This window comes from Aplysia californica, unplaced genomic scaffold (assembly GCF_000002075.1).
Source record: "Aplysia californica isolate F4 #8 unplaced genomic scaffold, AplCal3.0 scaffold00865, whole genome shotgun sequence".
NCBI classification, from domain to species: Eukaryota; Metazoa; Mollusca; class Gastropoda; order Aplysiida; family Aplysiidae; genus Aplysia; species Aplysia californica.
Window position 1 is genome coordinate 71,229 of NW_004798135.1, and position 25,555 is coordinate 96,783.

Genomic DNA, 25,555 nt, shown 5'->3' on the forward strand with positions numbered 1-25,555 from the left:
TAGAAATGTGTGCGAGATGGAATGCCTCAGGAAAACATTAACAAGAAGGGATAAAGTGAGAAAAAATAAAAGAGAACAAGTTTGGACAACACCACATATGAAATACATTGAAAAAACAACGCATTAAATGGCCCATGTGGGCCAATAAGCCCCAGCTTATTTGCCCATGTGGGCCAATAAGAGCAGCCAACTAAAAATTTCATTTACAATTCAGCCATCAAGTACGGCTAGCCTGACAGTCTAGCCGTACTTAAGTGCGGCTAGCCTAACTGTTAGCCGTACTTAGGCTAGCCAAGAAGTCTTAGGCCCTATTAACATTAGAAAATAGGAGGTTAAAAATACATGCACTGTCATTATCATTAAGTAAGGCATCTGGTTTCGTCTCGAATACAAATACTTTAGATACTGCAAACTAAAAATGTATTTATAATTCAGTCTAAGGCCTTTTTATGGTCAGTCTAGCCATCATATTAAGAATAAGTACGGCTAGCCCAACTGCCTAGCCGTACCCTTTCCTGTACATTCAATGTCCCTTCTTCCAGTTTGGCACAACAGTTCCGAACATGACACTGTGCGTAAAGACTCAACGTGTCTATATACACAATTGCGTGCGTATAGCAAACTATGATATCTTGCTCGCAATTGCTTGCGTATAGCAAAATTTGAATTTTTGTACATGCATGGAACTTTGGTCGAGATATAGAAGCGTTACAGCCATATCACCTCCATGGACCGATCAATATTTTAAAGCAAGATTTTTTTCTTTCAGATTTTACTACTCGGGTGAGATAATGATGTACTTCAATGGAGCAGAGTCAAGAGAGTCATGATTTTTCCCAGAACCCTGAAAAATCAGACTTTCTTTTGCCAGATTCTCAAGGAGACGATGCAAATTCTCTGGAAGGTTGGGATTTAATCAGTGGACTTCCAGCTTTGAGGTCAAAGTTCTTTGTAAGTTTTTTGTTATTAGTTTAAAATTTAGATGGCAGATGAGACATATGAAGTTGGAATGGTCTGTGACAATTAAAAACTTTCAAATAGGTACAGCAGTGTAATGCAGGCTGAAGCTGGAAAAATATGACTTTGTTTCAATAATTTTGTATAAATTTGTTTCTTAAAGCCGCCTAAATTCTATTTCGAATGCTCAGCATTTATTTGTACTTTTTCATTACCAACAGAGTCAGGGATTGTGAGTATTTTTATTTACTAAATTATTCATGTCAGTTGCGTATTAAAAATTTTTTATCTACTTTATTAGCTACTAACTCCTGTGTACCTTTTTCAGCTGTGATCTGTTGTCTCTACTTTGAGCTTTGAGCCTTTCATTTCAGTTGCGATATTAATGACAACGGTCTCATGTTCATAACAGAGACAGAGATGCCAACCAATACGATTTTACGTATTTTAGTACGATTTTTTGCCAAAAATATGCGAATACGACTTTTAATGGAAAAAATACGCCTCCTGGAATGCGAAAAATACGAGATTCAGCTTGGGCGAGTAAACCTAATTATCTCAAGTCCCATCTTTTGTCAAAATGGTATCAGTATTGCAGAACTGAAATATTTGAAAACCAAGTCGGATAAGGTCAGTAAGTTCATTTTTGCCAGTCGCGATGGTGATATTATATTCGTTCAGCTTTTCTTCGTCCGGAGAGTACGTTTCTCTTTCACACGAATAGGCAGCTATGGCGGAAGCGTATGTGACACGGAAGCTCAATCGGGAAAATCAAGATCTGCTTTCGTTACCACCAAGAAGTTTGCCAGCAGTTGTCTGATAAAGTAACATTTGTGACATGCAGGTTGTGCAGTATAAACGCAATGTCGCCGTGCAGATAACATTATTTTAATCAATGCTCGGACTGGTCTCTGTGCTGTCACTTGTGGTAAAAAAATGAAAAAAAATACAAGCGTTGTCCGATTTTTAGATTGTCTGGCTGGCCATCGTGACCGGTCACTGAACCTGCGCGCATTCGCATCATAAATAAATGCGGCATCGTGTGAGTAAAGACCATCTTTGGTGGGAGTAACGGCGTTGCGAAGTATAGAACTACAGAATAGGGGAGGAGATTATTGATTTTTTGGGGGTTTCAGATACTATCGGTTTGGGGGGTTAAGGCAACACCGGAGGACAAAAACTTGGAAGCACATTTCAGAATTTTGATTAGAGCTTTCTGTAAAGCGCGCGTTGATGCAGGCCGTGTGCGGAATCGGGACCCTTCATACTTTGCAAGTCTGTGTTATTGAAATAAAGTGTTCACATTTGTTTGGATGGGTGATAGTAAATTATACCTACAGTGTATGTTGTAGCTTTCTGTTCAAGACTGGCAGATTTTTCAGTGTCTCTGCATCTTGCCCTCCCACAGTTGTTACAACTCTCACAGTGCACTGGTCTACTTGAGGCATGTTATTACTTTTCTCTGAGTTTGAGCAATAATTTGAGTCTCTCAGTTCATATTATGAATCATGGACACCCAGACTGGTTCTTGATAGTCGAAATTCTTGTTCAAGGCCCTTTCGTACTCTCAAAGCAGGATTTATTTTTTATATAATAATGAGAGGAAAATATTACCAGTATATAATAGACTAAAATACTGAAGTCAAACAAGACCCCAGTACGAAATTGAACACTGACATGTTGACTGGATACATGTATATTGTACGCGTGTGTGTTCCCTTTTTCGACATGGTGAGCTAGTAATTTTTTTTCAGGAAATATTGCTGGACACCCTGAACATTTTACTAGTTGGTCAGTCGTGGGGAATACACATTTTCCCCTGAAAATACACATTTTCATATTTCCCAATACTCGTTTCGGTTTTCTGTGGTTGGCATCTCTGCAGAGAGGATGATACTGTTATGTTAACAACAAATGTTTTAAGAGGACCATGAGAAGATATAAGCATATTTTGCATGCTTGAGTCGAAAGGATTCTTTGTAGTTCAAGGTCAGGGGGCACCTGTTGGTACCCATCATACTTACAAAATGTGATATATGGTCTCTTGAAAGAGGCTCTTGTGATCTAGAGGTCTGAGATACAGTTGTTCACCTCTTATTTTAAAGGTTTGGGGATTTAAACCTGCCAGCAATGAAAAAATGTCCTTCTCTAAAATGTTCTCCTTTGTCAACCTTTCCTGTTCTCTAGTCCTGTTCCATCATCTGTTTTCATCTCCACTCACTCCTGACTCTTTATATAGCTACTCCTAGCTCCTTACTGCTTGTCTTTCTGCCACACCCCTGATCTTAGGGTAGGTAAAAATCAAACACTTAACATTCTTGGATAAAGATGAAAAATCTTGGAGGTCCTGTGTGCAAGTTGTAAAGGTCTTAAAATCAATAAAAGTAGGCTTCAGTCGCCATCTGTGAAAAATTCAAAATTAATTCCTATCAAAACTGAAAATACTCAAATTAACATTTTTTAAAAATAATACCTTCAAAATCTGAATGTGGTTGCCTGAGGACAAGGAGCCATGTGGAGTTGGAAATGTCAGCGGTCATGTGTGTAAAAATCAGTTGCACTGCAAGTCGGGTAACTAGCAGTCAACTACCCCTGAGGCTGAGGTCTATCAGGGGACTGCAAAGAAAAATAATTATCTTGAGTCTCATTTATTTCTATTTGTCCCTTCAGTTTATAGCTGTCACTGTTATAAAAACTTGAAGGAAATGGAGAGGGGACTGCAAAAACTTGTATGACCAGTTCTTGTTGCTAGACTATTTCAGTCTCATCATAATGTCCCTGGTATTTGTGTTGAGTGGTTTTATGTCGGTAGGCTTTGTTTCGGGTTACTTTTTAGACTGCAGTATTAATCTTAATCTCGTAAACTTTGCTATGGTTACTGAAATAATGGAATTTGAACACCCCTTACATATGTAGTAGTGTTGGCCAAAGTGTCTTTTTTTTGTGGCTGGCTCTCAGCGATTCAGTTTATTAATCATGATTATTACTCACATCTGTCTGTTTGTTGTGGAATGAGTTGAAGATTTAATCATGTTTCTTGTTTGTTCTTATGGTTTGCAACTAACCCCTATTGAGTACGGTACTTGATTGATTCAAGCCACATCAAATTGTTTGTAGAAAACTTGTGTTTTTAAGAGGCTCATGGTGATTTTCTTAAGATTTCTACAAACTCTATGGAAAGTTCATTTATTTTAAGAGGTTCATTGAGTTTGTTTCACTGACTGACTGAAACGAATCTGGACATTTGAGACTTTGTAGGCAAACAAAATTTAGTAAAAATACAAAGGTAAAGGTGTTTCCAAGATTATTATTGTACCTTTTACAGAACAGATGATCTCTGTGTCAGACATCACAGTACTGCTTCAGATGAAAAGATGAATGTTGCTCACAAACAAAACCAATACTATGATTAGTATGACTGGAATTCAGACAAAGAAGTAATAAGAGGTGTTAAGTATATGCTGACGAATCTACAGAGGGTTATTCTTCTGTTGTAATTTATCTTTGATAAAAAGTAAAAACAGGCAAATTTATTTTCAGATTTTAGAGCAAAATTTCTTAACTTTTAGAGTTCATTGGCTTGAATGTGTTTTAACTCTTTCAGCCCTGAGTTTTTTCCATGTTTCCCCGGAGATTTTTTTCTGCAGTCACCCAAACCTGGTGCACTGTGTCTCCTTATAACCCCAAAAGCCTGCCTCCAACTTCTAAATAGTGGAAACAGAGGCTTAGTCATTACTAAAAAAAAGCTTGGTTCGGGAATAGTTCCCCAAAACAAGCAAAAACTAGCACTAAATAAACGAAACAGTTGTCAGTAGTACAAGACGCTCCCAGCGTCAGATGGGGAGCAGGGTTATTACCGCCGGATGCTCCCAGCATCCGATGGGGTTCAAAGAGTCAAAACATATTTGGTCTGTCATATATTTACTTTCGTGATAGAGAAAATATTTCATAACATACATGACTTCCAATACATGCAGCAAACATCATCAAGAATGTGGTAGACCCCCAAAGCCAAGTAGTATTCCTAACAGATGCCATGTCAGTACTGCAGGCAATCACTTCCGGCAAACTACCGAGGCTATGAAAAGTAATTGAGGACTTCCCATGTCTGAGGATCATGCTGCAGTGGATTCCATCACACTGTGGTGTTTTGGGAAATGAGCAGGCAGACAGGATGGCCAAACTAGGAGCACAGAAAGAGCAACCAGACAACAGCGTTAACTACACAGAAATAAAAACTATTATAAATACACTATATAAAGCACCTCAGACACCAGATGGCTACCATGAGCTGTCCCGCCAAGAACAAGTGTGATTATCTTCAGACTAAGGACACAACACACAAGACTGAGACAATATATGTACAAATGTTTTAAACTAGTACACTCACCAAAATGCCAGTGTGGAGAGGCAGACCAAACTGTTGAACACATCCTCTAGCAATGCAAGACACACAGGGCCCTGAGACAGGAGACGTGGCCAACTCCACTGACGCTACAAGAGAAGCTATACGGACCGACAGATGAACTGAGCAGGACGGCCCAATTTATGACAGATACCAGACTTCAAGTGTGATGCAATCGAGAAGAAGAAGAAGAAGAATACATGACTTCCATTTTACTGATGAGCAGAAATGTTTTCGTTATAGCTATTGTCTCTTCATATTTTTACCTCTTGACTTCAAGGGTAATTGATTTTGGTTCTTCAGCCCACAGTGCAACAGATTTTTTTGTTATGTCGCTCTCCATTTGGGCAGCCTCATGCCCTTTTTTGTGGTGTAGTTTATTATGTGTGCTGACCAGGTTTCTTCAGTTTTAGGAAAAGAGTAATCTAGAATTTTGGCCTAAGCAAGCGTGATATTCTTTGAATTTCAACTGTAAAGATTTCTTGACTTCATGCATAAGGGACCCTTGAGTTTTTCTTCCTTATCTAAGAAGAGAAGGCACTCTGTCTGGGAGAAGAGGAGCAAAGAAAGAAGGTAGCTGCTGACTATATCTATTCAAACCTTACATTGAACCAAGTACTTTAGCATCAATGATAAGCGCCTTACTTTTGCATTTATATTCCTCAGTTATATTGTTAAATCTATACGTCTGTCCTTTTATTTATTTATTTTTTGTTCATTCTTTGCTTTCCAGTCAGCTAGAGATACCGGAAGAGCAGGAATGTCGAATGAAAATCCAGCAAAAGGTATCAGTATCATCATGAATCTTTTATTCATTTATACTATTGTCATAATAAATTCTTTCACTATTAATTGTAGCCATAGCTTGTTTATTACATTACAGAATGGCTCTTAATTCTCCTTGTTAATTGATGCAAACAATAAAAGAAGTGCATGAGCTACTCTCTTCTCTTTCCAAACTCTGTTTATCACTTTTAGTGAAATTAAAAGGTACTATGTAAAAGTTTTAGGTAAATTTGTTTGCATGGGTAAAAGTTTGCCGGCTGTGGCAGGAAATTCCGGCAAGAGAAAGCCAGTTGGTGCCAGCAGCCGCTGTCGACCGTCCTTAACTGGACTAACGTCGATCTTGTGAAGCACAGGTTTCTTTCGTTTACCTGACAACTGTCTTTAAAAAATCCGATTTTTAACTACGCTGCTCGAGTTCTAGCCTAAATTGACAGTACAGGTGTGATTGGATTATCTTTTCAGGCAAAGTCTGTTGAGATGCTATGAGTTTGAAAGTTTTCAGGCAAAATGGTTGTGACCAATTCCTAACCATGTTTGTTTGTGATACATGTATGTTTGTTTGAGAGGGGGGAAAGAGAGAGTGTGTGTGTGGTAGTGAGTTTCAGCACTGATAGATACAGTATACTCACCTCTTCAAGTTTATTTTTGTGCTGTTTAGTAACAAATTTCTTTTGAATCGTGATTTTTTACTTTTGCCTTTTTTTAAAAGGTTTTGCTGGACTTTTTTCTGCCACTGAAAGTGAAGGACATCAACCTTTGCACCTTGCCTCTGACACTGTCAGGTAGGATTTTGTGTTAGTTGTAAGTGACAGATAAAGACAGTGGTGAGAGGGGCTGCAGTGGCTGGCTGGTCACTGGAGAGCGTCCTTGAGCAAGACATTGTGGCCTGGGAGCTGCTGTGTAGCAACTTGCAGCAGTATGTTTGTAAAATCACCTACATGCAAAACAGCCCCAAATTTCCCCTATGTGAATAAATGAAAGAAACATTTCTCTGTAACTGTTAATACAAATAGCTCTCTTTGACCTGAATATATTGTCACGGCAATTGTTTATCGACTTATTTTTGTTTGCAATTTCACATACCTAAAAGGAAGGTGGTGTGAAGAAAACTTTGCCTTACTCTTCTTAGCTACTCCTTTCTGCATGGAGTAGCAAAAGAATCAAATATTTTGGAAAATACAGATACAGAAGAAAAACTTCTCACAGTGACAATAAAGTATGATCTTATCTTATGTTGCGGGAGGTTTTTAACTTTTAATTTTTTTAACCAAAATGCTTTGCTAATGACAAAATTTGCACATGCTCTTCATCTTCCTATTACTGATGTGAGTTTTCTGTCAAAGATCAAGCCTGTAGCTTTTGTGGTTTGGCTTTTTCATTTTAACAGGCTCTCAGATTTTATTGAAATATGTGGACATAAAATTGTGATCAAATATGAAAGGCCCATGCTGAGCATTGAATTTTATCATCTGACTTCTGCTGGGTATATTGCATTGTATGAATACTGGCGTCTTTATGTTATCTTAATTGATAAGCTCATGATGATGCTGTTTGGAATGTGAGACTGAAGTATCTTCTTTGATCATCTACATTTGATCACTGTTATAATCTTGAACAAGTGTTTTCAAAGAAGTTTAATATATTGGGGGTTTTTTTTAATGGGAAGAAGCTTCTTGTTAATTGTAGAATGTTCAAAGATATGTGAAGCCTTGTTTTTAGAGACTTAACAAAATAATTGGTGCTTGTATTGATTGGAGTAGTTACCATTTCTTTTAAAATGTATGAAATGTTGTTTTATCATTGTTCTGCACTTGTTTATCTACAGCAGTGACAATGGCAGTTCCTCAAAGGACGAAAATGACAGAAATGTCACAGTGATTGAAAGAGTTGCTGCCAGTAAGTTAAGCATTGAGTGTGTGTGACTTCCATGCTGTTTCGGTCTTTATCTTTGAAAACGGATCTTCCCTAACAATGTAAGCATAGCATTAACAGTTTACATTGTAACATTCTATACAAGGCAGGGAATGAATAAATTTTGAAAAACTTCTGCTTTCCTTTCAGTTTAAATTTAACCCATCGCGGCTAGTCGTGATACAGCAACTGTCCCTCAGAGATTACAAAATCCGATTTGGGTACGGAACCACCAGAAATGGTTTAAACTAAGATTAACTCTTTAACCTTGTCTGGACGGTGGCAGCGTCCGGTAGTCGAGGTCCATAACCATGGCTGGACGGTACCACCGTCCGATGCGAAGTTATTATGGTACGGGCCAAATATAAAAAAGTACGAGCTAACAAACCTTTAGTTTGTCCCGGAAGTCAAAGATGAATGAATTCTACGTCTGGGTAATGCTTTATTGATCAGTTTGACAAGAAACAAGCGTTTTTAAAAATGTAATATATCAGGTTGCATTTCCACAAACACAAGAGAATTATGCAGAAACGTGATTTTAAATTGCATAGTTAAAGAGTTGACTTTTTTTAAGGAAGAATTTCCTATCATTTCCTGCCCCAAACAAGAAGCTAGACAGAGAATTGGAATAGAAAATGAACCGTCTAGGAATTTGTTTACATCAGTCACAAAGGCAGTAATCAAATGGGAAATGGCTGCAAATATGAATGTCTGCAACCTGTTCAACGCATTTTATTTGGACAGTAAAGATTCAAGAGGAAACAGACTGCACTTCAATGCAAAAAGTGTTCGGTATATGTAGCCGTCTGTGTCCTTGGCTGCTTTGAACTGTATCAGTCACACCAGGACTTGTAGAAATTTGACACCACATCGTCAGGACCAACACACAGGCAAAGACACTGACAAACAAACAAAGTAAATCTATGACAAGGTATTGCTTTGAACATTTTTATGTTGTGTTTTTTCTTCACTCAATTTCCAGTTTAATGATGTTTGATTCATATTTCTATCTTAAAAATTAAGGAAGTTATTAACATTTTTCATGACCCACCCTAATTTTCATGTTCTCAAATTAATTCGCCTCTTGAAGGGTTAAGAGGGTTTTTTTCATCAACGCTTTGTGGAGATTTAGTTGGCTCGAAGTATGAGCTGTTAATTTTTAGGCAGTGTGATGAGAGAAGATGATGTGATGTATGATTATTTTGTCTGTGCCTTTAATATGGTTGTGGTATTGTAGGCTCTTCTCTGTACATAATTAAGTGTGCTTGGCTTTCTATTTTATTTTCCCTAAGCCTCTAATGACGATGAAGAAGCTGACAGAGTTCCTGTGTCAACACCTGCTGAACACATTGGAAGTCTGCATCTTTCAGCAGAGCCTATGCTGGTGCCAGAGACAATGGACAGTTTGTACGTGTTGCTAAGGACAACAGCAATTTAACACCCTTGGAATTGTTTTATTTGTTTAGCCATGAGAAAACCATGGTAGTCACAGTGAAAAGTGCTTTTGTGGTTGTCATTGTATTCTTTATTATAGTTACTGTAAATTGTTCTAGGTAATGCCAAGGGACCTGGTTTGATTCTGGTTGCTGTAAGTATGCTGGTGATTGGAATTTGCATCAGGTTTTCTTACCTTTGGTCTACATATGTATATATGTAAATTGGAGCAGCTTCATGTAGGTTGGTTAGGTGGTTTTTTTGGTTTTTGTTTTGTTTTTTCAAGCAATGACAATTATGGAAGGTCCTTTTTGTGTTGTTCTCCTTAATAATACTTCTTTGATTGAAAAAGTATAAAGGAGTTTTCTTGCCCGAGCTAGAAAATTTGAAATCAACCCCTGTCCAGAACAATTTTGGTTAGTGTGAGTGATTTAGAATGCCTTTCACTGCAATATTAACCTCCTATAAGTGTAAGGCAAGATTCTCAAAGTGTATGCTGGCAGTACAGCTGTGTGGGCAATGTCAGTTACTCATGTGAGTGGAATCATTTAAAGCTGAAATGTAGTCTTGTTCCTATTCACATAATAATTTTTATTTTTTTTCACTAGCCCTTTTATTTTGTTGGTAATATTTTAGTGGTTACAGGAGGATTCAGGCATTATATGGTCAGTGAATGTTGTTTAAGGTCGAGTTGGGACAGATTCTTTGTCAAGGAATGTCATGACCTTGTTGTCATTGTTTTTGTCGTCTAAGTGTTGCTGATAGTCTACAATGAACCAACTAATTTCTATTCTCAATGCGGTATGGGCGTACTTGAATCATGGCATGTATTTGGAAAGGAAAATGTTCTCTATTTATGGTTCCAAAGTATTAATTGTTTCGTCTTAAGTACCTGTTCTTAACCTTCTGATTTTTGTGAGTGTTTTTTTTTTTCCTTCAGTGATGAAGTTGGCCCCTCTCCAGATGCCTACGGTAGTGCTCCGCTCATTATTCCAGATTCTCCATCAATGGAAGGAAAAGGTAGGTAAATTTTCTCTCTTGTAACACGTGTCTCACATTGTTGTCTTGAAATCTGTAGGGTACTCCATGAGCTATACTGAAATCATATTTGATGACCATGGTTTGATTCCCAAAAGGGGCATTCATGAATTTGTGTTAACTAGGGAATTTTCAGGGATGTCCATCCACTTGTCTTGTAGCGGTGATGGATATTAGATTTGGTGGTACCCTTTCAGTGTTGAAAGTGGCATTGCACCCAAACCACACTAAATCTGTAGTCACTCAAAGGGAAGGGTGTTGGAAGACCCTACTTCGTGGCTTGTTGCTGCTATTCAAAGCTTTGGTGGGCCACTTTGTTTAAGAAATATAAGTTCCATATTTTAAGAGAAAATAGATGGACCTTTTCAGCATGTAATCTTCTCTTTTTATTCAATCATCATTAATAGCAGAGAAAGCTTAAATTGGTTTAAAATGTGTGAATACTTTCCTTCAGAGGCATGAACCAAAATAAGATTCAGTCCATAGCTGATAAGCTCAAAGAAGAAAGCACGAGATACTCAATAGTACACATAATTAAGAATTTATTAGTTTTATCTGTGTGATGTTACTTACATGTGCTTTATTGTGAAGTTTATCACTGCTTTTGGGGCAATGAGTGAGTGAGTGGATATAGAGAAGAAGGAGAAAGGTGGTTGGGGAGGGAATAGGAAGCGGGAGTGTTTTATAATTCCGGGTTGCATCTCGGTTGTAGACTGCACCCTTTCATTTGATTTTTTCCGGGACGCCACATTTATAACTACTACTTTGTGTCTGTGTTTTCTTCAGTTTATTCAGTATGAACCCTTAGTGTCAACGTTTGCTCTATGTTTATTGTGACTGGTAGAAAAGGTTCATCCTTGAGGGGATGAAAAGATTTTTTCCTTTCGGTGGACATTACGTTGCATGCACAAGTTTGTTGTAATGTTTTGAGTGTAACATTTGAATTTGTTTCAGGTGAAAATGAAGATGATGAGGAAGAAGATAATGTTGTGTCTTTCAAACCGACAGTCCCAACGTTAGAAGATGAATTCCTACCTGTAAGTAAATACTTATTAACTCTTTTTTTTACTCTCCTACCCACCAAAGGATAATGTCAAAACATCCAACTAAAAACACACAAACCATATCATATGGCTCATCAAACTGAAGGTGAAAAGATAATCTTTCAGATGGTGGTACAATATTGAAGATTTATTACAATTATATTAGCAGTTTGCGGTTTCTAAAAGTGATTATGCAATATCGAAAATGTCATATAAAATCAACAATTTTCAAGGTTTGAAAGGTCACAACTAAAAAAGTACAACTACAGCATTATTCAAACTTCCCAGGTAGGTTGCCATAGTAATGCAAAGAGATGCTGAAAGTTATGTATGTGTACCTATTATAGAAGTGAAAATATGAGACATATTATAATGAAGTCAGGAGAGCACTTTTCTTTTCACTTTTAGGTTTCGAAGGGGACAAAAAAAAGCGCTGAAATTACAAAAAAATCGTCTGTCAGTGCTATAGTTTCTTTCATATCCGCTAACAGGAAGTCTATTCTATTATTTCGAAAACATGACTCGGAGGAGAATTTCCTTTTCATTACTGGATTGGAATAGATGGCGAGCCACTCGAGCCGTATTTTGCGGCTCTTGGTCCAGCGAAGCCACGTTCGTGAGTGCGGCTCGCAGTAGGACAAGTGTTGATAATTCTCTTTTTATGTGCCCATGAAAAGATTCCACAGTCACAGACAAGATCTGAGAGTTTATCTCTTTGGCACATGTCCTGATAGCCATGTGGCAGTGTGAGTACAAAACATATCCAAACCAGAACAAGAAGAAGAAATGTATCAGTTCGGGAGACTTAAAATTCTTAGTAAAGTGATATGTTTAGTCACTCTTAACTCTGTTTTTTTCCAATTTCGATTTTATTCCTTTTGTTATTAACAGGTTAGTGAGTTCATTGTCTGCTTTTTCTTTGTGTTTCAGGTCCGTCATTCCTATCAGCAAAGTCAAGCAAAATCTGGTGGGTAATGAGAACTGGTGTAGTCTGGAGTCACGATAGTTTTGCAGACTTGCTAAGTACTCAGATAAAATCTGAACTCACCTGTTTCTTTTTTGCGTGTCAAAGAACCCCAGTCGGATTTGCATGAAATCTAATTTTTTTTTTTCTCTTGAATTCCGTTCCCGTTTGCTGTTGAAACAAATTTGTTTTCTTAGACTTGTTGCCACAGCCTTAGACTTCTTGTATTTGTCAGAAAAGTTTAGGGATCATGGAATTGCAAGTTCTTTTTGGTTATGTAGAGGGAAATGTGTTGACTATCAATCCTCCTTGCTGACAAATGAATAAAAGCAGTATAACATGTTTGTTGTGGATATCTTCAGTTTTTATAAATCATTTTATAGTGAATAATTGATTTGGGCTTCTGTCTCCTTTGTCATATGTGAAATTCAGATGGAACTCTTAACTTTATCTTCACTGCTGCCACCCTCATTGTGCTGACTGTTGGATTTGTTTGTCCCCCCCCCGGCTGTGCTACTGACTGAAGTGTCTTTAGGCCATTCCCAAAGGGGGAACATTAACATGTTCTTTTGCAGAGTAGAATTGTAAATGGGCTGATTCATCAATGTCATGCTCATAAGTCTGCCTGAACTGCAACAGGGAACTGCTGCTTTTCCTTACTATCGTCATTATCTTCTACTTCTTTTGTATGTTTGTCACACTCTTGTGACCCGCTATTTCCGGGGTTCCTTAATAGTCGAAGCAGATTTTGTGCTGTTGAAGCTAGAGAGGTGAGCAGAGTAAGCCTGATTCCCTGTAAGGACTTCTCTGTAGACATCCACCCTTTGGCGCTCAAATGACCAGGGGGAACATTAACATGTTCTTATGCAGAGTAGAATTGTAAATGGGCTGATTCATCAATGTCATGCTCATAACTCTGCCTGAACTGCAACAGGGAACTGCTGCTTTTCCTTACTATCGTCATTATCTTCTACTTCTTTTGTATGTTTGTCACACTCTTGTGACCCGCTATTTCCGGGGTTCCTTAATAGTCGAAGCAGATTTTGTGCTGTTGAAGCTAGAGAGGTGAGCAGAGTAAGCCTGATTCCCTGTAAGGACTTCTCTGTAGACATCCACCCTTTGGCGCTCATATGACCTTTTGCAGTTGCGAGCGCCGTAAAATCTCTACTAAAACAAACTTTTTTTTCTTTTTTTTTCACTTCAAATTTTTATGCTGTTGTTGATAAGATCAGGCTAGTGTGAGGTCAAAGAAGTGGTTGCCTTTTCTGCTTGGGGTTTTATTTTATTTTTTTTATTTTTTTATTTTTTTGGTCATCTGTGCTGGTGGTTGAAGTGTGCCACAGGCAGTTCTTTACTGTCCGTCTTTGTTTTTTGTGTGTATGTCACTGCTCTAAAAGGCTGTACTGTTTTTTTAAACAAAACGTCTATCTTTTTCAGAATCCCAGAGTTTTCATTTGAGACTCACACCCTCACAGCCAGATCAAGCTGGTATGATTTTTTACTTTTATATTTGAGCTCCCTAAGAGACACAAAATATTCATTTTGAAGGCAGACTATTTACCTTATACAGTTGTGAGCATCGTAGAACCTTACTAAAACAAACAAGACCATTTATAGAGGAATTATGGGGTCCATCTTTTGTCTGTACATAATTTTCAGGTGACAGTCACAAAAGAGAGGTAGAAAGGAGGCACAGTAAGTACAGAGGAAAATGCCACTCCTACCCTAGAGAGATTGTAGTGTCGAAGTGGCTTCCCACTGACAGGGAAGTTGCTAGAGCTGTACACAGGTAGCAAACCCGCTCGTGCTCGCAAGCCCCTAGTTCAAGCCACAAGCCTCAAATCACTAGGTCAAATCATCAAATCAAATCTCCAGCATGATAAGTTGAGTCTAGCCTAAGCTTCAAGTCCACACCAACTAGTAATCCGCGAAGCCACTAGTGTCAAACCCCTTCATCCTCCCCACCCTGCTTGCAATCCGCGACGTCACTTACGTCAGAAAGAGAGAGGGGGGGAGAGAGAGAGACCCCGCTCACAGTGTCACTGTGTGGCATAGCGCTGGGGTCTGCTCTATTAATCGAAGGTTTGCGAGCAGCGGACGTCCATCAAGTCTCAAATCCCGTCCACAGCACAGTTTGACTCTTGAGTCCCTGAATTTGCTTTGCCTCCCATTTCTTGCTCTGTGTCCCTTGGCTTGCTTGCAACCTGGAAAGACACCTGTGCCCCACTACTGCGTTTGCAGGGCAACACCGCTCGCCAGCAGCAAGACCTTGGAGTAACTATCATCAAGACCGGTAATCCACCCCGCTCGCAGTGTGAACTGTGGAGGAAGGGAAAGGCTGTGCTTGTTTTGGTGCAAGACGTAGAGAGCCGAAGATATTTTTAACTTCCCGCCGTTGATCAGCTAAGCGTGTGGATGAAGTGAGAGGAAATGTGGCATTGTAGTAACAGAGACCTAATCTAGTAATAAGTAGACTTAGATTACCTTAGAATGGAAAACTCCAGGGGTCGTTGTGATTGGCTTTTGTATCATATGTATGTAGCATATTACTTTTGTAGATGTTTAACACTCCCAATGACATAATACAGAACATTTAGGAGACGGGCTAGGCCAACTTCAACCCAATGTCAGGGCCAACCTGGGCTGAGAGAAAACAACGCCCCAGCAGAAAGACGGAGGTTCTCAGTAAAAATTTCTACCCATACGGGAATCAAACAGGTCTTTTGCGTGCGACGACGAAGCGCTTAATCCGTGCACATTTTTTTAAAAAACGGCCTTTGCATCGTGAGAATAGCCGTTCCATTATTAATTTTAAAGTGCATTGAATAGAGCTTTTTCTTTTTTACAACCCGACTATGGAAAAAAAACAATCTTGCACTTTTTGGTGCTAGCCTCTCAACGCAAATGACAAGAGAATCTTCTGTAATATGTACTGAGCCCACAACCTCGAGAGTTCGTGACGTCACGACACAGTACAGCAAGACTGTCTGAGAGTCACAACTCACCGGAAGTTCCCCCTGGTAGCGAGCGGGAGGCAAAGCAAAGCACAAGCCTGTCCGCAAGCCTCTGGCGCAAGCCGTCTGTTGCTCGCAAGCCTTCGATAAATCGTGCAGTCTCCAGCTCTAGAAGTTGCACTACTGAGTCCACCTGTAAATGGGACAATGGACTATTTGAAATCCCCCAGCCTGTGCGGGGCATTCTTACAAGGCTAGGCTTATTATGTCTTATTTGAGGACACTGCTCTGCATGTACCGGTACTTGTCTGAGAGCCCTGTTGTCACCAATATTTATCAACTCTTAGAGTTTGTCTTTCTACCTTTGATGTCCTAACTGAAAATATATACAACTAAAAAATTTGTTTTGTGTTTCTTTAAAGTACTGGCCTGTAGCTCGCTCCCTCAGTCGTACCTATTGGAAAGCCTTTATAGTTAGAATTCAATTAGAATGGTACACAGAACACATTTTCAACAACTGAAAGTTTGGGATCTCCATTTCTTTAAAGGGATACTCAGAGGTATAAAGTTAACTTATTACTATTACAGTATATGCATATTCAAATCAAGCCTGTCAAATTACACAACTTCAAATGATTTACACCGATCACTTATCAAGATTTCTTAGTCTCGTGCTAACAATTTAAATCTCTATAAATACCATGATGCATTTATTTTTTATAACTTTTTCTTCCCTTGGCCTTTCAGCTAGTGTACGTGAAGACGATTCTGCCTCACAATTCTCACCGAGGAAAAATGTGGCAGGGTAAGTATCTGTGCAGTGCCTTTTCTCAAAGGCACTGATTTGTCACCAATGATGAATGTGCAGTCGAACCTATTCAAGAAGATCACATATTGTTGAGGAGAAAGTGGTCATCTAAGACAGGTGGTCCTCGTGGATAGTGGGAAGTGGTCTTTTGGACTGGTGGTTATCCTGGTGGTCATTGCAGCAGATTTGACTGTATTTTTGTGTGGGTTTTTTTGTCCTTTAGTTTATTTGGTAAGAGTTTTACAGCTCTCGCTACTGCACAAGGCCATATGAGTGCGCCATTCTGTCGTTTGATGATGGCATGTGTGGGTAATTAAGCTAATATGTGTCAGAAAATGCCAGTTACTTCAAGTGCGAGGAAATGATAGATATTCTGCTCTCAGTTGCATCACCTTGTGTCTCTTAAGGTGTTGCAAATATATTCCTTCTTTGATGTGTCTTTTTCTTTTGTCTTACATTTGGTGTTGACTTTCTATTTCACTGACTTCACATCTTTATCATCTATACCCAGGTTTTGAAGGTTGGCCTCTTTGACTGTAAGGTTGTTTTTGGTGTGGTATCAATTCGAATTATCAAAATGTTCACTTTCACGACAATATGGTCTTCAGTAAGAAACACCCATAAGCTGATAATAGTACAGGGATTCCTTCTGTCTGCTTTGAAAACATTGTACGTAAACATAGATTCACAAGTTTGTTGTAGTAAATGCTGCAATGCTTTCTGTCTTAATGGAAAGTTTTCAAAAAAATACAATGCACTGGCCACTCTAAAAATAGGTTATAAAGTCAAATAAATTTATAAGTTGGTAGTGCTTTGTCTCTTTAACTTTATTTTACAAATAGAATAGCCATAGTCGTGCTCTGGGGATTTCAGGATCATCATTATTATAGAATTTTATATTGATGTCTACTAGTCTTATTGTGAAGGTTTTAATGTGCATTTTGTTGTTCTGTAGTAACGTTTGATTATTTTTAGTGGGCTTCCTTTCGCATGCATACCTACATGTACTTATTGTGTTTCATTTTATACTGTCCTTCAGATACTTTGGAGTATGTGATGAAGTAAATGGCTGCTTATGAATTGTATGAGAACTGCAGTTTGAATCCTTTGTTGAAGTATTTGTGTGCTGAACTTCTTGCTTTTGATAGATCTTTAGTACCGTATATAACCAAGGACACTTTTTTTTCAAGTCAGATTGGGTGGAAAGTTAGACTGGCCAAGGGACATATCTTTTGAATATTCAGCAGTGGATTAAATCTGTGTCCACCAAATGATTTCTCTCATGCCGACGGTCCAGAAAAATTAAGTACCCCTGAACAGGACCTTGATGAAAGTAAAAGGTTGTACAGTCGAAAGTAACACTTGCTATTAGAAAGGAGTTACAATTCATGAAGTTTTGTCATTTTGTGAAGGATGTGTTGGAAATGGTTTAACTCAAAGTGTCAATCTAGACTGGTCACTGCTGTTATGTAAATTCTACCATATATGGGGCGGGGGGGGGGGGGGGGGGGGGGGAGCATCATTGCAGAAGAATTTATTACACTTCTTTTGCATTTTGTCTTGTGTCTCATGCAGATTGGAGGGAACAGGGCCAAGCACAAGCAAAGAGACTTCCTCTGCCCTGCCTTCTTTTCATTTGCAAAGTGAGTGAAAGTTACTATTTCAACTACAGAACGACAGAATAATTGTTGTCAGTACTTGTCAGAGATTTGTAAAATGATTTTGTATCACAGATTTGTTTGGCGATTTGATTTCTCTGATTTGTAAGATATAAGTCAAATTATATCATAGATCTAGAGTGGGGTGGGATTTGATGTGATAACTGGCTTTAAATAAGATTTTTAAGGGCATGTGATATTGATATCAGAGATTTGTATATTGTATGTATCAAGTTCAATAAACAGCTAAACTCATTTTCTTTAGCATCTTTAGATGTCTGTAGCTGTCAGTACCTTGAAACATTTTGAACATGACTAGTATAAATAGTTCGGGCAGACTTCAATCTACTGTTATAGTGTGTCTGTAGTTTGTGGCATTGGTGTAATTAGTTTTATAGTCGATAGAACTGTAGGGACTGAAAATTGAAGTACTGTCTCGTGTGCTGGGTTTTTTTTCATGTACAAGAATGTTCTATTAATCTCCGCTCTATCCTTAGAGCCGTCTATTCCAATGGAAGAGGTTGAGACCAATGAAGATAGTGAGCGCAGCATCAGCGTTTTCCAAAGGGTCAAGTCAGGTCTTTCCACCCCTCAGAAAAAGACACGGATATCAGATGATAGGTAACTAGTAGACTTTGTGCATCTATTGGGAATATTTGTGAGTAGAATTTCTGTGCCTGTAGACTTTTGTTTTCAATTTCAACAAATTTTCTTTGCTATGTCTTGTCATCACACTCACCTTATAGTAGCTTTGTATTTGTCTCTCTCATAATGGTTACATTAGCAACTGTAGCCTCCTTCCAGATCTGTTTATGGGGCTCAAGAGAAGAAAAAGAATTTAATAGTTTTTAGTGCTGAGCCTTGATGTTTATAAATCTTTAAAATCCATTTTTCCTTTGTTTTAAAACTGGAGGTTGATGCTGGTTGTGATGGGCTGTGTGTTGTTTCTTTCCCTCTTCTGCGACTCGTGTCTTTTGTCTGGCTGTCTCTGAGAACAATATGACCATCATTCTGTTTTTCTGTACCTGACTTTAACTTGGTTTGTTTAGGGGGGGGTTTTTTGGAGTAAAATGTGAAGAATTTTTTTTGTACAAATTGCCTCTGACTTACCTTGTTACAGTGAAGACTTTCCAGCAGTGAGGAGCCCCAGAGGGCGAATTCATACCGCAGAGAAGCCACTGTTGCCTGAGGAAAGGGGGAGCACTCCTGGGAAGCGAGAAAAATTGGCTCATGGTAGTGGTGCATCTAGCTCATATCGTTCTTCAAAAGTCAGTAAATCTCTACTGTCTGAGAGTTTTATGAAAAGTCCTTCGAAGTCCAAAACAGGCCATGTAGATGTCGGAGAGTCCAACAATAATCTGGGTGAGGCAGCACTGATGGCAGGTTCAAGAAGTTCCAGTGCATTGAGAAAGGACATCTTGTCATTTAAGCTGAAGGGAGACCAAAGTTCTCCTCACCGTTTTGACCAACCACTAGTCATGGACTCAGAGCAGCCGGAAGTGATAGTCTGTGAAGAAGACACAGAGCAAGGTTTTGACCTGGGAGAGCAAACTGTGTCTTACGAGTTTGACAAAAAGGAACCTGCACACCCAGCTAAGGGTGTGGAACCTGCGGATCAATTTACAGAGGAATCTGAGAGGATCAATATTGTCTGCAGCAGCAGTGAGGATCCGATAAATCCATCTCAGAAGCGAGCACCGGTGTCTAAAGTAAGAGGCTTATCATTGGATGAGGAAGAGTCTTCAGCTGTGAAGATCTTTGAACAAGAGACTTTGGTTGATCCTGAGAGTAGACCAATTTCACGGAAGGTTGGAGAAAATAAGAATAAAAATATTTCAGCTGTATCAGATGGACGAAGTATTGATGAAAAAGGGGACTCACAGGATCAGAAAAGACTCCATGGTGAGCCTTCTTCGGGTCACACTGAGGCTAGTACTGAGAAATCGGCCGAAAAGACACCTTCAAAATTGATGTTGACAAGCAAATCAAATCTTGGTAGCCAAGGCCGCTCTCGAGATGTTGATCTAACTGAACAGACAGCAAAAAGGACACTTAGGAATGATGACTCTATTCGGGAGCCAAGCTCATCCCTGCAGAACCCGTCTGGGTCAAGGTCACGTCTACATGAAGGAGCGGGTGGGGATGAGCCTCGATCTTCCCCTCCTGCTGCCGGACTCGCTGAGCCCAGTGTGTCCCGGAGCAATATATTCAGGTGGGGAACTGTTGTGAGGAGAACACTTTCTGAACTTTCTCACTGATTTTTTAAATATTGGTAGGTCTCACTTTTGAAACGTTTCCAGGGACCAGATTTTTTTGGGTATTTTTACAGCAAGGTTTGTCTTGAAATTTCAAATGTAATACAAAAGATAAAAAAAGAAAATTGCATGTATTTGCTTTTTGTCTAATTTAAGCCAGGTTTTTAAAACAAATACGTATGCTTTACTCGTGTTCCCCCCCCTCAATTTAAAAAAAAATGAAATGAAATAAATAACGTGCATATTAAAAATTTTGCATATTATTTTTTTTTTGAAGACACATTTTTGAATGGGAAATGTTAATACAAATATTACAAAGTGCATTTCACTTTGTCTTGCATTCAAACTTCTAAAGATAGCTTAAAGATATATTAAAATAGTATAATTTTGTTTCTTTTTATAGTATTATTCTGTTCGTTTGTATCAAGGTACACCAAAACAAATAGCTGTGACTGTTGTAGTTCATAATTATTCTTTTGCTGGAACGAAGGTGCCTTTTGTCTTTGACTTTCTGTCATTGTTCTGATTTGCAGTGAGAGCAACACATTGAGGGAGTCTGCATCATTAGACCCGTACATATTTCGGGGCTCTCAATCTCAGAATTTTGGAGATATTTCTGCACTCCCCCTCTCTGACAGGCCACGGACTGGCCAGCCTGAAAAAAAGAAGTCGATAAAGACAGTGCGGAAAGTGCTGAAGAAGAAAATGCCTTCAAAAGAAGAGATGGCCAAGTCTTCGTCAACAGATGAAGGTACGGGCAAGGAGCAAAGACCCGCACGTCCTGTCACAAAATCCAAGAAAACTGGATCATCTGTGCAAGAGGACGGACAGCCTGATGAGCCAAGAAAGTCTGAAAAGACCCAGTTGACAACAGCTGAGGATAAGAGACAGTTCAGCAAGCCTCAGACACCTCCACCAGTAAGGGCGTCGCCCTCTGCTCGCTCTGGTAACTAACTTTCTATCTCCTGTTGTAGTTGTAGCCAATTCAGCAGTCCTGGTGCCGTATGATAAAGTATGGATTTTTTAAAGTCTGTTTCAACACTGCTTTTATTCAAGAGACTTGACCTCCAATCAAAGGTCCGATAGGAACAAGCTTAGTTGGTGGAGAGCTTTAAGATTTCCCGGCACTACCTAAGTTTAAGAGTGCCTGATTTGGGTATCCCCACTTTAGAACCATGAAATGGCATTTACAAGATTGGTGTATGCTTAGTAGTTCTGTATAAGGTGTCATTGGTATCGTGCTGTTCTACCTTCCATCTCTTTACTGATTTCGTGAATCTGACTGTGCACCTCTCAGCTTTCAATCCACATGTTCATGCAGTCCATTGTTAGTGTTCACTGGGGGGTGGGCTCTTTGAACTATTGTCAGTAGCAGACTCATGTGGATCCTAACGTTTTATTTGATAAAGCATAATATTTGCATGGCAAAGGAGGTAATTTTGTATTCTTCAAATTGTTTCAACACTACTTTTAATTTGAAAGGATGCTCCATAAAATTGTGAATAGCAGTGAGAAGTGGTCGCTTTTAAGCACAATGGGGCTATCTCGAAAAATGCTGTTTTGAGAAAATCAAAGTTTTTGGACCTTTGTTCAGTTTCTTTAAAAGAGAAGGAGGGTTTTCTCTATAACCAAACAAATATGCACACCAATGAAACCAAAGTTCTTCTATAGGTAAGGCAATGCCTGCTTTTGGTGTAGGTCAAGATTTCTGGAAACCCTGAAATCTGGGTTAGCCCGCTTGTCCTTAAAAGCGACCAGTTTGTCATAGGAATTATAATAAGAGTAAAATTCTTTGGTCAGTATAAAAACTTACCGAATAAGCAAAAAAATTTAGTATTTGTGTTTTCCATATCCTGCTTATTTTTAATGCATGTGTATATGATTTGCTGTTTGAAATGTGGAAGTTGATCAGAGTTAGCAGCTGGCCAGATTCACCTCTGTAGTGTTATTGTTTCTGTCCATCTTGCCATTTGCGCTTTTATATTATATACCTTTAGCTTGGCCTCCTAAAACGAAATCAAAATATGTTTAGCTGATCTGTAAGATTATCATATTGTTAGAACAGCCTCAAGAGTAGTACTAGATACCATTACGTTTTATTGTAGTGCACATATTATCAGCTTCTTGTTGTTTTCACTCCGCAGATGTACACTTGTCAGAGACGCTGCAGCTGGACAGAAGTGACTCCCGTGACGGGGCGAGCGAGTCCGTCAAGGCCAGAAAGTCGGCTGTTGTTAGTTTTTCTGATGAAAGGCCTGGAGAGGTACACTTGATCAATGTCCCATTCTTTTTTAGAAAGGGGTGTATCTTTATGGGCTTTCTGGTTTTGTGAAACAACCATAGTGTATACCTTTTCCTGGGGCATACATTTTTCACAAAGATTATTAAGATAAATAGAAGGAAATGTTCTAATAGATATGGTGAAAAGAAAATAGTTGAATGAATTTTTGTATGTTTAGTTTTTTAAATGTCTTGTTGTGAAGTTTTTCTCAATAATTTTGTGTTTTTGGCTATTTTTGATTGTTGTTTTTCTTATGTTTTTTCAGTACATTTAAGATTGAATTTCTCTCTCACTGGTCAGTTTATGATAAGATGTAGTGGCAACTAAACACAAGCGTGCCAAGAATGTTAAACAGTGCTGATGCTACAGCTTTTAGCTAGATGGTCTTTGTGATGTGTATTTGGATGAAACATATTTTTTAAATTTCCCCTAGCTAAAAGACGGGGTACTACACTGCTACAACTAGCCACAGTATGGTATTGTATTTTTAAAAATTTATTGTGTGGTCGTTATCATGTCAAGGCATACAGAATTTTCTCCAGGGTTAAATGAAATTGCATTTTTATTTCATTCTTTCCTCTCTTTACCATGTTATGACTTTAATATCCTCAGGCTGCTCCGTTAGTTCGAGATGCATCGGACAACTCAGACTACGAAGTTGAGAGGACAGTGAAAAGGAGTGTTCTTAAGATGGTGGTGACCGTCATCGAGGAAACAAGAACAGAAATCCTTAACTCCAAGAGAAAAGTTATCAGGCACACAGAGAGCAGTGTAAGAGCACCTTTTATCCCTTTAGTATTCTATGGTCAAGATGTTCCTTCATAATGGTATTCTTTCATCGATATGTTAGTGAATCCAATATGGCGTAGGTGGCCAAGTGGTTAGGCTACCGGACTCGTAATCGTGAGGTTGCGGGTTCGGAAGAGGCAATTTACACTAATTTTCCTCACTTCACCCAGGTGGGAACAGGTACCTGGCCATAGACAGCGAAAGATCTTGTCAGTATGTTAGTGTTTTAGCACCTATAAATCACCACTTGCACTGTATGCTTCCGGGGAAGTTGAGATTGTTTCAGAATGCTCTCAGGTCTGCTGTGGTAATAGTATAGATTGTGAAGCGCATAAAGCTTGCTGTTGAGTGGGGATTTGCGCTATACAAATGCCATCTATTATTATTATTTACCTTTTGAAATGAGTAATTTTTTATTTTCGTAATGCACCAGAATAAAGAAATGAGTCGGTGTTCTGTCTGTGTCGGACTGTATCTTTGTCCACCTTGAGGTGATTGGAAGACTCTAATGCTGCTTCTTGACTCCTCCTTATTTGTTACTGTGAGTGGCTTTTCCCTCTTTCTCGAAATACAGTTTTTGCATTTGTTAACATCTCTATTTTTCCAACTTCAGTAAGTTCTTTGACCTCAAAGGTACCTTCTTGTGTCTTGTTGTGTTGTGAAATTCAAAACAGATCTGAAGGCAGTACTTTCTTACACTCATTTTACAGCTGCAGTGACTAAAAACAGAAAAATTTCATTTTCTTTAAGTAGAGTCTTATGTTTGTCCACAGAGGACAGTGTTTCACCAAGAGATGGAACCAGTTGTGACATCAGAGGAGGTCAAAGAGCACACCATCTCTCCGGTCGTGTCACCATCTCGGTCAGTGAGTACAGTAACCACTGGAGACTTGGCAGACATCAGCTCCTCGTCATTGTCCCGTACTTACAGCTCAGGTGAGGTGTTGGAGGACTCTGTGTGTTTCTTGTATTGTCCTAACAAGATCCATCAGAAAGTCCACTCTAGGTTTTCAACCCACGGTGCAACTGATTTTACTTATATGACCTATTGTCGTTATAAAATAAGTTTATCTTGCATTTAAACTGCTCTATGCCTTTTATGAAGGTTGATTATTGATACCAATCTAAGTCGTTTTAGATTTGTTATTAGACTTGTCAGGGGTATTTTGCTGAGTTTGATGAAGTTGGCAGGCCTGTCCTTTCTGGACTTTAAGTGCTAAAGCATCTGTAATGCACTCAGTGTGCTCCTAGGAATTTTTTTTACCCTAGGATCAGAGGTGAGGAAAATCTTTGCTTGAAATGAGAGTAGAACAAAGTCCTGTGGCCTTTCCTTTGAGCTAGTGAACATCTATTGTGCTTGCATTAAAATGATTTTGAAGGCGGCTGCTGTATATTCTTGTAATATTCTATAAAAATTTGTGAAACAAACGTGATTTTGTTTTTCATAATAAAAGAGAGGGGAACTTTAAAATACCACTGAATTTTGTGAGTTTATGAGATAGAGTTTAAATAACTGAATGTTTTTATGAAGAAGTGTCACAGCTGTTGCAAAACTGTTGATTTTTTTTCTGTTCAGGCTCTAAAACCAGCAACCCAAGTCTTGATATGGTTCCCCTCAGTCAAGGTTTGCCTACCCCCGCTCAGAGAGAAAGGTCTGCCAGTGAGCAGCCAGAGGAGTCCGCTCCAAGAGGCAAGTTGTAAAAGAGTTTATGTGCCACATACTAATATGTTTATCCACATTCTAACACACATATTAGGATTTTATGTCGTCAGATAATGGACAATAGTAACCGGTAAAAAATAGTGCTGAAAGTGAGACTAGCTACATTTTGTTATTAAATAATACTTTGAAACAGTTTGTGAACATTCGGGGTAGGGGGTGTTACTTTCATTAGGTTTAAGTTGTGGTGAGACTATTTGTCTTAGTAGACTTGGTCCACCTGAAAAATAAAAATTCTCTGACCAAAAGCACAACCCCAGGAACCAAATCTGGAATTTGAGGAAAGAGTGAGGAATGCATAAGTTTTGGCTGCCGTTTTGAAATTATTTTTCACTCCAAGCTGGATTTCTGCCTATTTTTGCTAGATTGTCTGAAACTGCCATCTATGCCAGTGACTGAATGGTTTTAATTTAACCCTTCTCTTCGTAGTAAGGCTTAGTGCATCAGACACATCATTTTCGTTTTCATGTTGACCAGAAGGGTTAAGCTTCTTAGTCTCCTTTGTAAGACTTCTTAGAAGCATTGTGCGTTGTGATGAACTTCATTCTTTGC

At 38.8% G+C, this 25,555-nt stretch overlaps 1 protein-coding gene across 2 annotated transcripts in view; it reads left to right on the plus strand.

The window, feature by feature from the left end:
- Positions 1–25,555, plus strand: part of LOC101853978 (TP53-binding protein 1) — a 49,214-nt gene that overhangs the window by 5,673 nt on the left and 17,986 nt on the right. The window contains exons 1-19 of one of the 2 annotated variants that reach the window (XM_013089051.2): positions 858–951; positions 1,179–1,189; positions 6,096–6,147; positions 6,858–6,930; positions 7,974–8,044; positions 9,352–9,466; positions 10,434–10,513; positions 11,486–11,568; positions 12,505–12,541; positions 13,976–14,026; positions 16,240–16,297; positions 17,876–17,943; positions 18,456–18,579; positions 19,079–20,170; positions 20,747–21,159; positions 22,358–22,476; positions 23,107–23,265; positions 24,057–24,219; positions 24,860–24,973. In XM_013089051.2, the coding sequence (XP_012944505.1) occupies positions 6,123–6,147; positions 6,858–6,930; positions 7,974–8,044; positions 9,352–9,466; positions 10,434–10,513; positions 11,486–11,568; positions 12,505–12,541; positions 13,976–14,026; positions 16,240–16,297; positions 17,876–17,943; positions 18,456–18,579; positions 19,079–20,170; positions 20,747–21,159; positions 22,358–22,476; positions 23,107–23,265; positions 24,057–24,219; positions 24,860–24,973 (2,845 nt within the window). In that variant the 5' untranslated portion in view covers positions 858–951; positions 1,179–1,189; positions 6,096–6,122. Of the gene's footprint in view, positions 1–769; positions 952–1,178; positions 1,190–6,095; positions 6,148–6,857; positions 6,931–7,973; positions 8,045–9,351; positions 9,467–10,433; positions 10,514–11,485; positions 11,569–12,504; positions 12,542–13,975; positions 14,027–16,239; positions 16,298–17,875; positions 17,944–18,455; positions 18,580–19,078; positions 20,171–20,746; positions 21,160–22,357; positions 22,477–23,106; positions 23,266–24,056; positions 24,220–24,859; positions 24,974–25,555 lie in introns of those variants that run through there. The other variant, XM_005110211.3, reaches the window with a different exon arrangement.